We start from the raw sequence: 13,381 nt of genomic DNA, 5'->3' as shown, positions 1-13,381 counted from the left end.
TGGGTAAATTGAAATTGCTTTCTCCCATCCTAGAAGATAATAGGAGCACCTACATTAATATTAAATATAAGATCTAAATTATAATTTCTTTCGGTCAAGTCCCTCCCATTGATTGTGTATATAAAAAAGGATTTTTATTTTTTTAAATAATTTTTTTTAATATTCATAAATTAATCGTGCGGTTTTACGTAGCTAAGGCTAGAGATAGTATGTTATATAAGCAAAAGGGAGCATTTATAATAGCATAAACAGTACTGCCTCCGATTCTATTTATAAAATGTTATTTGTAATTTATAAACAACATTTTATTTGTAGTTCACTCAAATTCATTATATATAAATATTCTGTCCATCCCTTGAAGAGAAAGTTTCAGCACGAATGGCAATTGGAAAAGTTGACCATGACAGAAGTTGCTCTCCCCAAGGCCAAAAAACGGTAACTAATTGTTTGTATATGGTCCCCTCTCGCAACCCCCCATGATGCCACACCGATCACCCCTCCCATTCATCAAATTCAAAATTTAAACTACAACAACTCACACTATTTCTCTTTTCTTTTGAAATAAACTAGTACGGGGTGTTTGACAACTCTAAAAAGTACTTTTCAGAAATATTTTTTCGTAAAACGAGACAAATTCTTTTATATATTTACTTTGTGAACTATAAAAACACTTCTAAAACACTTTTTACTATTTGCTCCTACAAGCAGCTTAAGCGAATCAATCTCACCTCAATTCCCCCGTCAGCCACAACACTAAAATTGGGCATATTCAATGTACAATATCCATAGACATGCTCTCTATTTTTGTAATCCATTCCGCTTACTCTGCAGTTTCAACAGGGCTCATTCTTGAACTAACCACTTTTTCGGGACTAATAATCCATCATCATGAGCGTTGACAAGTATTAAATGCGGGCGTTAAATTTCAACATGAACACATGGGAGGGATTACTAATTGACCCCACGTCATTATCACTACTGGAGCCAATTTTTTTTGAATCAAAACTCATCTCACAAAGATAGATAGCTTCTGTCACTTCCCAGCTTTCATAGATCCCACCACCAGTGAACAACTGTCCACCCCTACAAGATCCACCGATTCAAGACTATGCTTTAAAAAAAAAAAAAGTTGTATTCACATTCTCCCAAAAGAGCCTTAAACAAAGCAAAAGCAGATTCAAAGAAGCCCAGCACCGCAAAAGCCATGAAAAATTAATAAAGCAAACGCACTTGCCTCCCGCCAATATATCCTTGAGACTCACACAATCACATTCACAGCCCCGCTCTGAAGAAATAGGCTCCCCACCCAAATTCAACCAACTATCGTAAATCTGCCAGTAGTAATTAAAGAGTTTAAGAAGAAGAAGACGAAGCTCAGAGAATGTGTGCTCTGGAAACGAAATGCCTTTACTTTTCCACACCAAGTATTTGTTGTTTGAAGAACCGAAGGCAACCGACAAGATCAGACTAACATTTGCTATTACATATCAAGAAGAAGAAATATCTGTTGTTTGAAGAACCGAAGGCAACCGACAAGATCAGACTAACATTTGCTATTACATATCAAGAAGAAGAAACTCTAGTATCTTCACACGGAAGATCTGTGGTCGTAATAATATCTCAACTCAAAAATCACAATGCATCCAAGATATACCACAATCAATCATCATAAATTCAAAACTGGAATCCCAAAAGGAAAATGTTTGATCAGCGGATTAAGATGGTTAAACGTGATGAGTAAGAGAATCATGGGGATGAATACCTGTCATGTTCCTTCTGTTTTTCTCATCCATGGCAGGTCCGTATTAAGAGAAGATGGCATGCCCATCCCCATTTGATCTTCTTCGGACGAAGTAGAAAACTTGCTCTTCTTGGACCACTGCCAGATCTTGGAAACAGAATAGCTCTCACCTTTACTCACACTTCTAATCTTCTTTGCTTCCTCCATGGAAAGCTTCTCAGATTGTTCTTGTCCTTCTATAAGCCTTACCTCGCGGCCTGGACGGTCATGGTTCAAGGCAATTCGGAGGTCTGAATTGCCTAACACATACTGGTAAGATCCCATTGAGTAGCATCTTCTTGCATCTAAATTACTGCTACTCGTCTCTCCTCCTCCACCCTCCCCCGCCTCCACATTCAGCCTTCTGAACTTACCAAGTTTTACAGGCAACACTCCTTTCTCTACGGTTTCTTCAATTTCAACAGTTTTTTGTCTAAAACTTGTGAACCCGTTTTCAGCGTTACACCCATCCTCTTCCCTTAGATCGTCAAAATCGTACATGGGGTTTTCAATTGAAAACCCAGGATTTAAAAGGGTTCCTCTACAAAGTGGACATGTGGAATTGGATAGAAGCCATGTGTCTATACAATTGATGTGAAAGGCGTGACTGCACAATGGAAGCAATCTGAGCTTGTCCTTCTCTGAAAACTCACACAGGCACACAGCACAGTCAAATGGTTCTTTCAGACCAACTATCTCTTTATACTGGAAAACAGGAAGTGCGTCAATGAAAGCTTGATCCAGACCAGAGTCGTGAAGATTGAAGAGCTGTTGGAGTTGTCTTTGAAGAGCATCGGAGGTTGAGATTTCCTGGTGTCTATTAGACTCAGATGCCGAGGAAGATGGGTGCTTTATGAGAAATCTAACAAGCAGGTGTAGAAGACCAGAAATAAAAAAGAGCACGGCTAGAATCACTATAATGAAAAGAACAGCCGGACTAATTCTAGTACCAGACGAGGAAGAAGACCCTGTTTCTCTGTGGAAAGCACCAGGATATGGAGGCGAAGATGAAGGCAAAACAGGAGGTGGGTAGCTCGAGTAAACATCTTTTTGCTGGATTTGATGATGAATCCAAGATATCTTCAAGTGGGTATGGTTAAAAAACCACTTATGATACATGCTTTCTGACATCCCGCAGATCATAAAGGGAGACCCGTGAAACATGCTCTCAACAATTCATCATAGAACACAATCATAATAACGCTTTGACACTAGACAAAGCCAAAATCGTCGATTTCTCAGCTTTTACTCTCACAATCCAGAGAAAATAATTGTCCTGTGAGGGAGAAGCAGATGCGGAAATAACGCTATAACTTCGAGTACCTTTATGTTTTTAAACAAAGAACACAAAGCTTCGAAGGGCAGAATCAGTGATTAAGCAATCATGAGAGATAAACTGAAGTATTGTATCCTCCCATTAAATCTGGAAATCAACTTACCTCTGTTTCTGGGTAGCTCACCACTACTGCGCTTTGTCAAAACGTCATGGAACTAAAATTTGAAAAATGAAAACGCAACTTTCTAGTGGCGCCAGGTTCGAGAAGAACAATCAGCAGAGGCTTAGGGGCAGGCTTTTGAGTTTGGTTAAATCGCTAAGGTGCGTTCGAGAAGATGGGGAAAGTGAAATGTCATGAGCTCTCGCTTGACTCTGTCGCTCGACCTCAGGAATTTTTCTCTCTGCAGTCTCTATCAGTGGTCATAGCCAATGCACCCGATGAGGTCCGAATCTGGCACCAGTTTCCGAAGTGGGACGAAAAGTATGACAAAAAGAAACACCAGCAGATTTAATAGTCCCACCCGCCATGGTGGAGCGTGCAAGTCAAATTCGTCGGTTCTCAGTCATCAGGCTTGATTTTTGTCAAGGAACCAAAAAACCGGAACAGAAACTAAACCAGTCGTAATAGTAGGTCAAGAACTAAACCAGTCATAATAGTAGGTCAAGAGTTATTAGTCAGACCGAGAGTTGGACCGGTGATGTAAAAATAATACAATTTAATTGACAACATTAAAATAGAACAAAATTTATAAATAATAATCACTAAAAAAAAGATAGGAAGTTACAAATACAATTTAAATGTTTAATCGTAGCAAACAAACATTAATAAAGTACATATCTTTATCCTTATGCAAAATCAAAATATATAAATGCATTCGTATCATTAGAATAAAACAATCCTAAATTCAGCTACCTATTTGACTATTCTTCAACCTCAAAGATCGAATTCAGATTTCATATCAGTCTCACAGCTGGAACAAGAGCAAATTGACAAATTCATCAACCTATTTCAGTGTTCAGAATTCAGATTCATTGTTTATAAAAATCAAATTCAGTTTCAAACTTTCAATTCAGCACTTTAGCCTCAGGCGTGCGAAAATGCAGAAGGCAGAACACAAAAGCACGACCAAGGAAGGAAAAAGCAGAACATATCGAACTAAAAGAAAATAACTAACTAGTAACTAGACAACAAAAACACAGAAGCTAAAAACAAGTAGAAACTAGAAAGAGAAGGAAGATCTTACGGGCTACGACCATGGTTCTGCCACTGTGAAGAAGAAATGACGATGGGAAGAGATGAGTTGTTGCTGTGACTTGCAAATCCGATTAAAGAATTGAGAACGATGACCTGCTGCTTCAACCAAGACGACATCACGCGAAGGCCAACGAGCTCCGACGATGAAGAAAACGACGGTTCAATAAGGGTGGATTTTGGCTAGGGATTTTTGATTTGGGGGGAGGGAAGAAAACGGTGAAGCTCAAAGTGAAACCTGAAGGTTTGATTGTCTGATGCTGAGCCTGTCGTTTCCTCAGTTGAAGGTTTTTAAAAAAATATAAAAAAAAAAACTTCAAATCGGGCAACCCATCAACTAGACCGGTTGCCCGGTTTTGACTGGTTGAACCGGTTTTTAAACGGTTCAGTTAGGAGGCAGTTTTTTCATTGAACCAAATCGGACCAGCCACCGATTCACCAGAAAACCAGGGAATCGGCCGGTCCGGTCCTTTTTTTTTTCCATGATTTTTGTTCTTTCTTTTGGCATGTATTGCTTGGCGTCTCACACTAATGCATTTATTTTTTAATTATTAAATCATTCTCCATCTATTTTAAAATCCTGTCTGTTAACTTATTCTTATTTAAAAATAAGATGTTTAAATAGCCAAAAATATTTATGAAAGAGCATTTAATATTTGGAAAAAAAAAATTTCTCTTATATACCTTTTTTATTTTTGTAGCAAAAAAATCTGAGTTGTTATTCGTAGTCAAGTTTAACAGTTAAATTATATAATTTGATCAGTATTTTTAAAGATTAAATTTAACTGTAAATAATAGTTCAACATAAAAATATTATGAGATAAAATTTTTAAGACATATAAAAATAAAAAAATTAAAATATTAAGTGCTCATTTATAAATATTTTTAAGGTGTTTACAAATTTTAAAGTGCATTCTATGCGACCAGTCAACCTCACAATTTGACAAATCTCATGAGCGGGGGGAAAAGTAGGTTCCTCTCGAACAAAAAGAGAGAATACTGTCTTCAGTGTCTTGTTCTTTTAATGAGTATGTCACTTTCAAGATATTTTAATAGTTTCTATATATATTTTTTTAATAATGTTGTTTTTCAATAGATAGAAACAATTCTCTTTAAAACAGCCAACCGGCTTTTTCAGTCTACAAGATATTTAGATAGAATTAAAATTATAATTTTAAAAATAATTTTACTATATATAAAATAAATATATTGAGAAGTTTATTTTAATTTATGAAAAAAAAACACTTTTTAAAAAAAATACTTTTCTTAATTCCAAACACTCCCTGCATCTAGATTTTAAGCTCTCGGACTTTAACCATCACGTCGGGTTACTTTAGAAAGAAGATGAGATGGAATGAGACGTGAATAGAGATTAAAAATTTAAGATTTGATTATACATAAAAGAACAGTGTCATAGAATTGTTAGAGTAAAATCATGTATTAATTATTTTTACAAAATTAATTTTTTTTACCGATGTTATTGCAAAATTAAATTTCCCTACGTTACGTGCGCAAGCTAATCCCTGTGCTTATCATACATACCTGTTGGTCCCATGATCTTATGCCATAATTTAAACAAAAAACAAAAAAATTTGAATTTACAGCATATTGAAAATACTTTTGAATGTACAGCGTATTCAAAGTTTTTTGTAATTTATGAATAACCGTTTGAGTTTTTATTTTATATTGATATTGATGAAAAATCGATATGGACATCAATAATGTTGATGATTAATATTGATTGATTTTTAACTGACTAACAGCTGTAACTGGTTGTCATGAATAAATTGATTGACAGCAGCTGAATACCAATTTTTTTAATTAAGAAACTGAATTTTTCCAAGAAAATCAATACTAATAATATTCATCATTACTATCAGTATTAATATGAACATTTTTTTCACACGTGTCTTCTTCTCGCTTTGCCTTCTTTAGAGTGATTTCTTGCCAAACTTCAACCTCTAGCAATGCGGTAATAGATGCGTCAAACAAGTATTCTTTCAGGTAAGCGAAGTTTACGAGAAACGGAGTTCGAACTCGTATGTCAGTCTCCAGGTAACCGACTTCAAGCTTCGCGCATGGTCCTAAGTTCGTGTAACTCCTTTTCCGATTCTTAATATAAGATTTATTTAACTAATTTAATTAGATTAAGAAAGTTAGATAAGTTAGTTAATTATAAAAAATGTGACACCTTTTTTTTAAAACTACTATAATCATCTTTCTTAATACCTCATCTTCCTCTTCTACTTGATTATGGTTGAGGGAGTATCCATAGGGGTAATTTAGAGAAAATTAATAAATATGAGAAATGGATCTTATATTTAGGATCAAAACCAACTCAATAATTAAGTTTTATATTAAGAATCGGAAGAATATATAATTATCCCTGCCCTATAAGTTAAGATTAGGGTGCAAAGGCATTGACAAAATCAACAGGTTCAAACCCGGCTGTCTACACATTTAAGGCTTTTATGTGCTTGTTTGGCATCACGGTAGAAATTTCCTATAAGCACATTTCACGTAAGCTAAGGCAAAACTCCTCTGAGGCAATTGTAATTTCAGGTGCAGCTGAATTTTAAGAGAGTAGATATTTTTATAAAATGAAGCAACTACTGATCTTCTAACACTAATCTTTAAGCTGAGGATATTCCCATTTCATACAACTAAAGTTTGATAATTAAAGTGAATGGGTAATTTCGTAGCCCAAAAATTCTCTTCAGAGCTCTAGCCTCCTATGATGGTGATTAGCAATTGCAGCTTCAATGATTGAAGTACGCGGTTAATCATGACATAAAATTTTTCTTTTAGAATAGTCTCAAGGACTTCATAAGATTTTGAGATTTCAGCAGTCTTTATATCCTGTTCCCTCATATTTCTATTTGTCTGTCTTCCTTGCATGTTTTCAAAGGAACAGTCGAGATTACAAGCCACACAATCATGTTGGGAATCAGTTTCAGCCAAGCTCATTGAGCCAACACAAAGTTTGCCCTCCACAAGTACCTTAAAAATTATTAGAATTTTTTTAATAATTTTTTTAATACTATATATTTTCGAGACAGCATTAACTGAATGACACGCCTTAGTGCTCTACGCACAAAAAGTAACAGTAAATAGATGTCAAAAAACAATGAAAATCTCAATAACTATTGAAAAAATAACAGAAAACATTAGGTGATTTTTACGGATTTTGAGCAGTAAAAATTATTATAAGTGTAATTAGAATAATCTATTTATCTTTTTAACATCTGTAGGAAAACAGAAAAATCAATGCGAGGACTTCATATATGTGTCTCCAATAAGAATGATTGTGAATGACCCATCCGGGTGTTAAAAAATATATCCCCGTGTGAGGGGCATAAATGAGAAGGATGGACATAAAGCCTTTAGCCCATTTACACGCCCCAGCTATGCTTTTAGGCTTTTGCTTATATCATCAGTTCTAACTTCTGACACCTTCTTCTTCAGTCTTCACCCAAACCTTTCAAGTTCTCAGGTCATCAGACATTGCAGATGGTATGCCGTGTGTTTTCAAAATATCTGGAGTTGCTGCCTTGGCGGTGCTCGTCTTCAACACTACTATCTGCGGAAATAGAATTATATGTCATCTAAAATTTCATAACCATCTCTATCTCTGAGGGAACACCTGTAATAATTTATTTTTAACCTATCTTATATGTAGTCTTCAAATATTTGTATACATGCCATGTGAGAGAAACCATTCTGGTAATTATCGTGCATTACTAACAGAAATCAATTCTTCAGGATATTCATTCAATAACGTTAAAAGCCTGAAGAATTCTGTTCAAATAATGTTTCAGGGAATTCACAGCTTAAAGGAACAGAAACATAATATGCAATCGTGAATGTGTGACCTGCTGATATTCCAGATCAAACTTCATGTATTCATCATCACAGCTCTCGACCATGAAGACCAAGCTCTTCAGATTCTTCACAGGCTTACCATTGAAGGCAAGAACCTAAACACATGCACATATCAAACTTGGTAAATATCCAACTTACATCACATTGAATGATGTCTGTAAAAGTTTTGTTACCTGAGTGTTAACAATGTCCTCGTATCCAATATTGATGTCAGCCACCAGAACCTAACACAGATAATTTCAAGTATGAGGCCTTGTACTAAAACGGAAACAGCACATCTATTGGGGGAAAATGGATGAAAAACCTGAGAAACAACAATTAGCTGTTCATCAGCAGACTCTGCCATCGCGTGAAAAAGCTTGTCCAGAATACTGATGGGGGCGTCAATTTCAGAATCCTTTCCACCCTCGAAAGAGAGAGACTACATAAGAAAACTAGTTACAATTACAAAAGCAAAACATGTGGCCTATTTCTAATTGCATATAAGCATACCACTTGCAATAAGATGCAAGTTCAGTATTTCTAAAAACCACACCTAGGATACACAAATACACCTGCACGCACATGATCATTGAATAATGTAAGCCAGTTCAAACGTAAATTGAACCAAAGCACCAAATTTTGCTAATCTATGTTACGCACGTCATTGATCTGTTCGATGCAGTATGGATTGAAGAGAAGGGAAACAGAAGGGTTTGACTCGTATATAAACCAAATGAAATTGCTCTGTCAGCAATCCGTTCCCTTCCCTTTCGATCCTTCCTTAATCCAAGCATACTCGTGAGGTTGAAAATTTAGATCTAAACTAGTTCCTCAAGAATTTAATCCACACAAAACGTTGAAAACAAAGAAATGAAAGGGAGAATGACACCTAGGTCCTCAAAGATCAATGTAATAATAGCTATGTCCCAAAAAAATGAAATGAAGTTTTCAGAGGCAACTAAAGTAAAAGAACGTCGTCGAAATAAAGTAATCATGAAAGATAAAAGCTACCTCCTCAGAACGAAGATAGGGGACGGAAACGGCAGCAAAAACAAATCCAGCGACAATATAATAGGAAGGAAGTCTGCCATTGATGTGGGCGGGGACAAGGCGCTTATGAGTTGCAAGGTTTATGTCAAATTCAAGTATCTTCGAATCCCGGAGAACCTTGACTGTAGCTATATCTCCAGTGTATTTTTGAGAGACAAGGTAAGTGAAACCAATGCGCTCCCCATGCCTGAATGAAACTACAAACATAGCCCAAACCAGATATCAGTTTACAAACAAAAGTACAACCCCATATACATGTCAGGAAAAGCGCAAAATTTTAGTATAATTCATCATGATGGGATAGCCAACCCATTCAAGACATGGAACGGTAGTTACCTGTTCCATCATTGGCAATATTAATCCCATCAAAGCTAAGAATGACATCAGATGGCTTCAGAACTTGAGATTCGGGAGCTATGGGTTCAATTCTTCTGATACGCACACCTTTTTGCTGCGGTCCCATGCCCATTGACATTCGCAAATCAGGATTTTCCATCTTCTGCCACTCAACTCCAAGAACTGGAAATCCTGTGAAGGATAATACCCAAAGATAAAACTGGAATCATATTACCAAACTGACGACAGCCAGTTGCATAGTATCTCCCTTACACACCTGTGTATTCTCCATTCTTTTCATAATCTCGGATGAAATGTAAGATAACCGGAGTAGGTATCACATATCCTATGTTCTCTGCATCTCCATGCCTAAGAGACTGAAATGCAATCCCCACGCATTTTCCCTTATCACCGAAAGCAGGTCCGCCGGAATTTCCTGAATTTATTGCAGCATCTATCTGAACAAGTATATGAACTGAATCACGAGCTATCAACCAGGAGATCAGGCAACATATATTTTCAGACTCTAACCTGCAGTCCCAGGAGTTCAGTTGAACCATGAACATAAGAGAGGATCTCAATGCGTGAGACAACACCGCTGGTTACAGAGATAGTGTCACCTCCGATTGGATAGCCCACAACAGTAACAGCATCTTGCAGTGCAGGCAAATCACCAAACTCAACAGGTGAAACCCCATCCCAGAACTCATCATCACTCACCGTCAACAGTGCTGAACATAAAATTATTATGATAAGCGATTTCTTACATCTTACAAAACACATATACACAGGAGGATTACGACCCAATATACTCATTCATAGACAACATATAAGTATTTTGTTGATACTCTCATATATCATATCTTCTTGAGTCTTGACGATTATTGTTTTTCGCTGTTGCATTTATCTAAACGAACTTAACATCTTGCAGATGCCAAAGATAATGTAGAGAAGTGGATGAAGCGAAATGGGAAGAGATGGTCGCCACTTCATGTTTGGAATTTTGATGCAAAAATAGATGGTGATTTATAGGATTGGCTTTCTAGAAAATGGAAGAAAAAGACCCCATATAAAAGCTAATTTGATTTTTAATTTCATACTGAATATAATATTCTAATTCATTTTATTTTTTATATTTATCTATTTTTTTTAAATAGTCTTTATAGTAGTTGTACATATAGTTCCATCAAATTGTAGTTTTAGCTAACATACATGATGAACAAAAATATTCTAAAAAAAAACATATATTTATTACAAATAACTAATTTAATTGATTTTTTAAATCTTTCCAAATCAATTAACTTAAGTTTTATATTATGCACGCTCCACATATAGTACCAAACCATCCGGCCCTCCCACAACCCCCAGGTCACTTTCAAGGATTTTTTTTCCCCAAGGAAAAAACACCACCACCTTCTTGAGTCTCAATGAATATAATATTCATAATGGGAATATTATTTATTTAATCATTATCATTAATTTATATATATAAATAGTTACAGTTATAAAAATAAATGTAAATAAAATAGTTGGACTGTCTTTCTATTCTTCTAGTCATTAATATAAGACCTATTTAACTAATTTAATTAGATTAAAAAAATTAAGTAAGTTAATTAATTATAATAAATATGATATTTTTTTTCTAAAATAATATAACCATCTTTCTCAATATCTCCTCTCCCTCTTCTACTTGAGGGAGTATCATAAGAATAATTTAGAAAAAACTTAATAAATATAAAAAATAGTTCTTATATTTAGAATTAAAATCAATTCAATAATTAGTTACTCCTCCGGTCCTTAATATAGGACCCAATTCTCAAGTTCGTTTTGGTCCTAAATATAAGACCCCTTTCTTATATTTATCAATTTTCTCTAAATTATCCCTATGAATACTCCCTCAACCATAATCAAGTAAAAGAGGGAGATGGGGTATTAAGAAAAATGATTATGGTGTTTTAGGAAAAATGTGTCACTTTTCTTATAATTAACTAACTTACCTAACTTCCTTAATCTAATCAAATTAGTTAAATGGGTCTTATATTAAGGACAGAAGGAGTATTATATTATATAATAATCAAGAGCAAGGTTCACTTACCTATATCGCACTCGGTTCCAATGGCCAGTACTGTTGCTAAGTATTTGGTGTCGGACCCCCGTTTCTTGAGCTTGACTTGGGTATGATGCTCCACGGAGTGCGCATTGGTCAGCACCCTCCTCCCTGCAATAATGAATCCACTGCTGCTAGAGCTGTACTGCCTTTTTCTCTGCCACGGCAACGAGAAATTCGGTTCCGTATGCACACAAAAAACCTTCACGACAGCGTCCCTTGAAGGCACGCATTCACCTCGCCGTCCCGCTCAGGCATCAATGAGGCTTCGGCCACCAATTCCGTAGAAGCACAACCTCCGTTCTGCTCGGCATGTCTCGAATTTGTCGCCTCCGGTGAACCTGTCACGGGCGGTTGCGACTTCGGGCGACGGCGGGAAGAATTCACGGCCGAGGGAGCTGAAACGAGATCGTTTGTTGTTGGGGTAACGCTGTTAAGGTGTCTGTCTTCGGCGGTGGTTCCGCCGGCTTGGGTTTTCGGTTTTTGTCCCCGTTTTTTCCTATTTCCACCCATTTCGTGAAGAGAGGATAACAGGCGATGACCCTCAGAGAGGTGTGTGCTGGTTTTACGAAGGTCTCCGCGCTGCTTTTTATGTTAAGGTTGTCGATCATCGTCAACATAAAAAATATCAGATTCGAGGATGTATGTCTCCATTTTCTGACTTAACCCGGATCACAAGCTATGCCAGGAGGAGTCACACGGTAGAAGTCAAGGCTGGTGAGGAGATTACCGACTGGTTGGACATGCTTTGGGGCCACTAAGAAACGCAGATGATCATTAAAATAAGAATAACATAATATATAACTCAGGTTCCGCGCGACTACATCCTGCTATTTTCAATGAATTTTAAGGGGTCAGCTTTTAAATTGTAAATATCTTGTCCTGCTTAAAATATAATGACCAGTGTGAAAAATATCTTATTGGTTAGGTGGTATATGAATGATTTGAACAGAGCAAATAAAAGCAAATCTGAATAGAAATTATATGAATCGCATGGCATCCCTGTGACGACAATTTACGCAGAGAAAAGTTTGGAATAACTTGTCGAAGACGGCAAGAATCCTCCCGGGGCTTTCGTATCATGTAGGCCACGTGTTTCATAGTGAACTTTATCCCAAAAGTCCAGTGTAAAAAATAAAAAGGAAAATCCCGCGTTCAAGAGCTTGTTGACATTTACATGGGAAATGGGGAAAATATGTTTTAGATGGGAGGAAGGAGGGAAGCAAATCAGACATTGTCGGGAAGCTTATTCATGACGCAAGAAATCCAACCCATCCCTGGTTGTGATCGGAGGGGAGGCTTCTGGGAACATTTGCAAAAGATGCCTTTGAGATTATTTTAGAGACCGTGCTTAAGGGAGTACTTTGTCTGAAAATTGTGATTTGTGACCCACGTAGGGGCATTCAACAGAATTTTTTTTTTAAAGAAAAAGCCTTTCTTTGAAAATAAAATAAAATTGGAGCCTGGACCAAACTTCCCCGAAATTGATGCGTGATATTAAAATCGTGATCAATATTCAATACAGTGAATATATATACAGTGGTCTGCTTAAATCTCTATGTCGGGTCTGTTTATTTAATTCTAAGTAAATCCTCTCTGATAAACTAGTTGTATATTTATGTTGGGTTAATTTGCTTGTTTGCTCACAAATTGGGCTCTCTCTCTCTCTGTTTTTTTTATTAATGCTAGACAGTAGATACAGGTATCCTCTTATTT

General features: G+C 36.3%; 1 protein-coding gene and 1 pseudogene across 1 annotated transcript; both read right to left on the bottom strand.

Moving 5' to 3' along the window:
• Positions 1–1,384: 1,384 nt before the first annotated feature.
• On the bottom strand, positions 1,385–3,297 carry LOC114728402 (RING-H2 finger protein ATL46-like). The gene is made up of 2 exons (XM_028915310.1): positions 3,220–3,297; positions 1,385–3,103 (listed from the first exon to the last, which is right to left on the bottom strand). The coding sequence occupies exon 2, from the start codon at positions 2,942–2,944 to the stop codon at positions 1,766–1,768; it is 1,179 nt and encodes a 392-aa protein (XP_028771143.1). The 5' UTR covers positions 2,945–3,103; positions 3,220–3,297; the 3' UTR covers positions 1,385–1,765.
• A 4,273-nt stretch (positions 3,298–7,570) lies between these two features.
• Positions 7,571–12,419, bottom strand: LOC114728401 (protease Do-like 9; annotated as a pseudogene).
• Between the last annotated feature and the right edge of the window lie 962 nt (positions 12,420–13,381).

The sequence above is a fragment of the Neltuma alba genome, unplaced genomic scaffold (genome assembly GCF_004799145.2).
Source record: "Neltuma alba isolate B1F8T4 unplaced genomic scaffold, ASM479914v2 tig00012535_pilon, whole genome shotgun sequence".
Taxonomy (NCBI): Eukaryota; Viridiplantae; Streptophyta; class Magnoliopsida; order Fabales; family Fabaceae; genus Neltuma; species Neltuma alba.
Note: the sequence above shows the minus strand (reverse complement) of the source record. Positions and strands in the feature narration are given on the sequence as shown.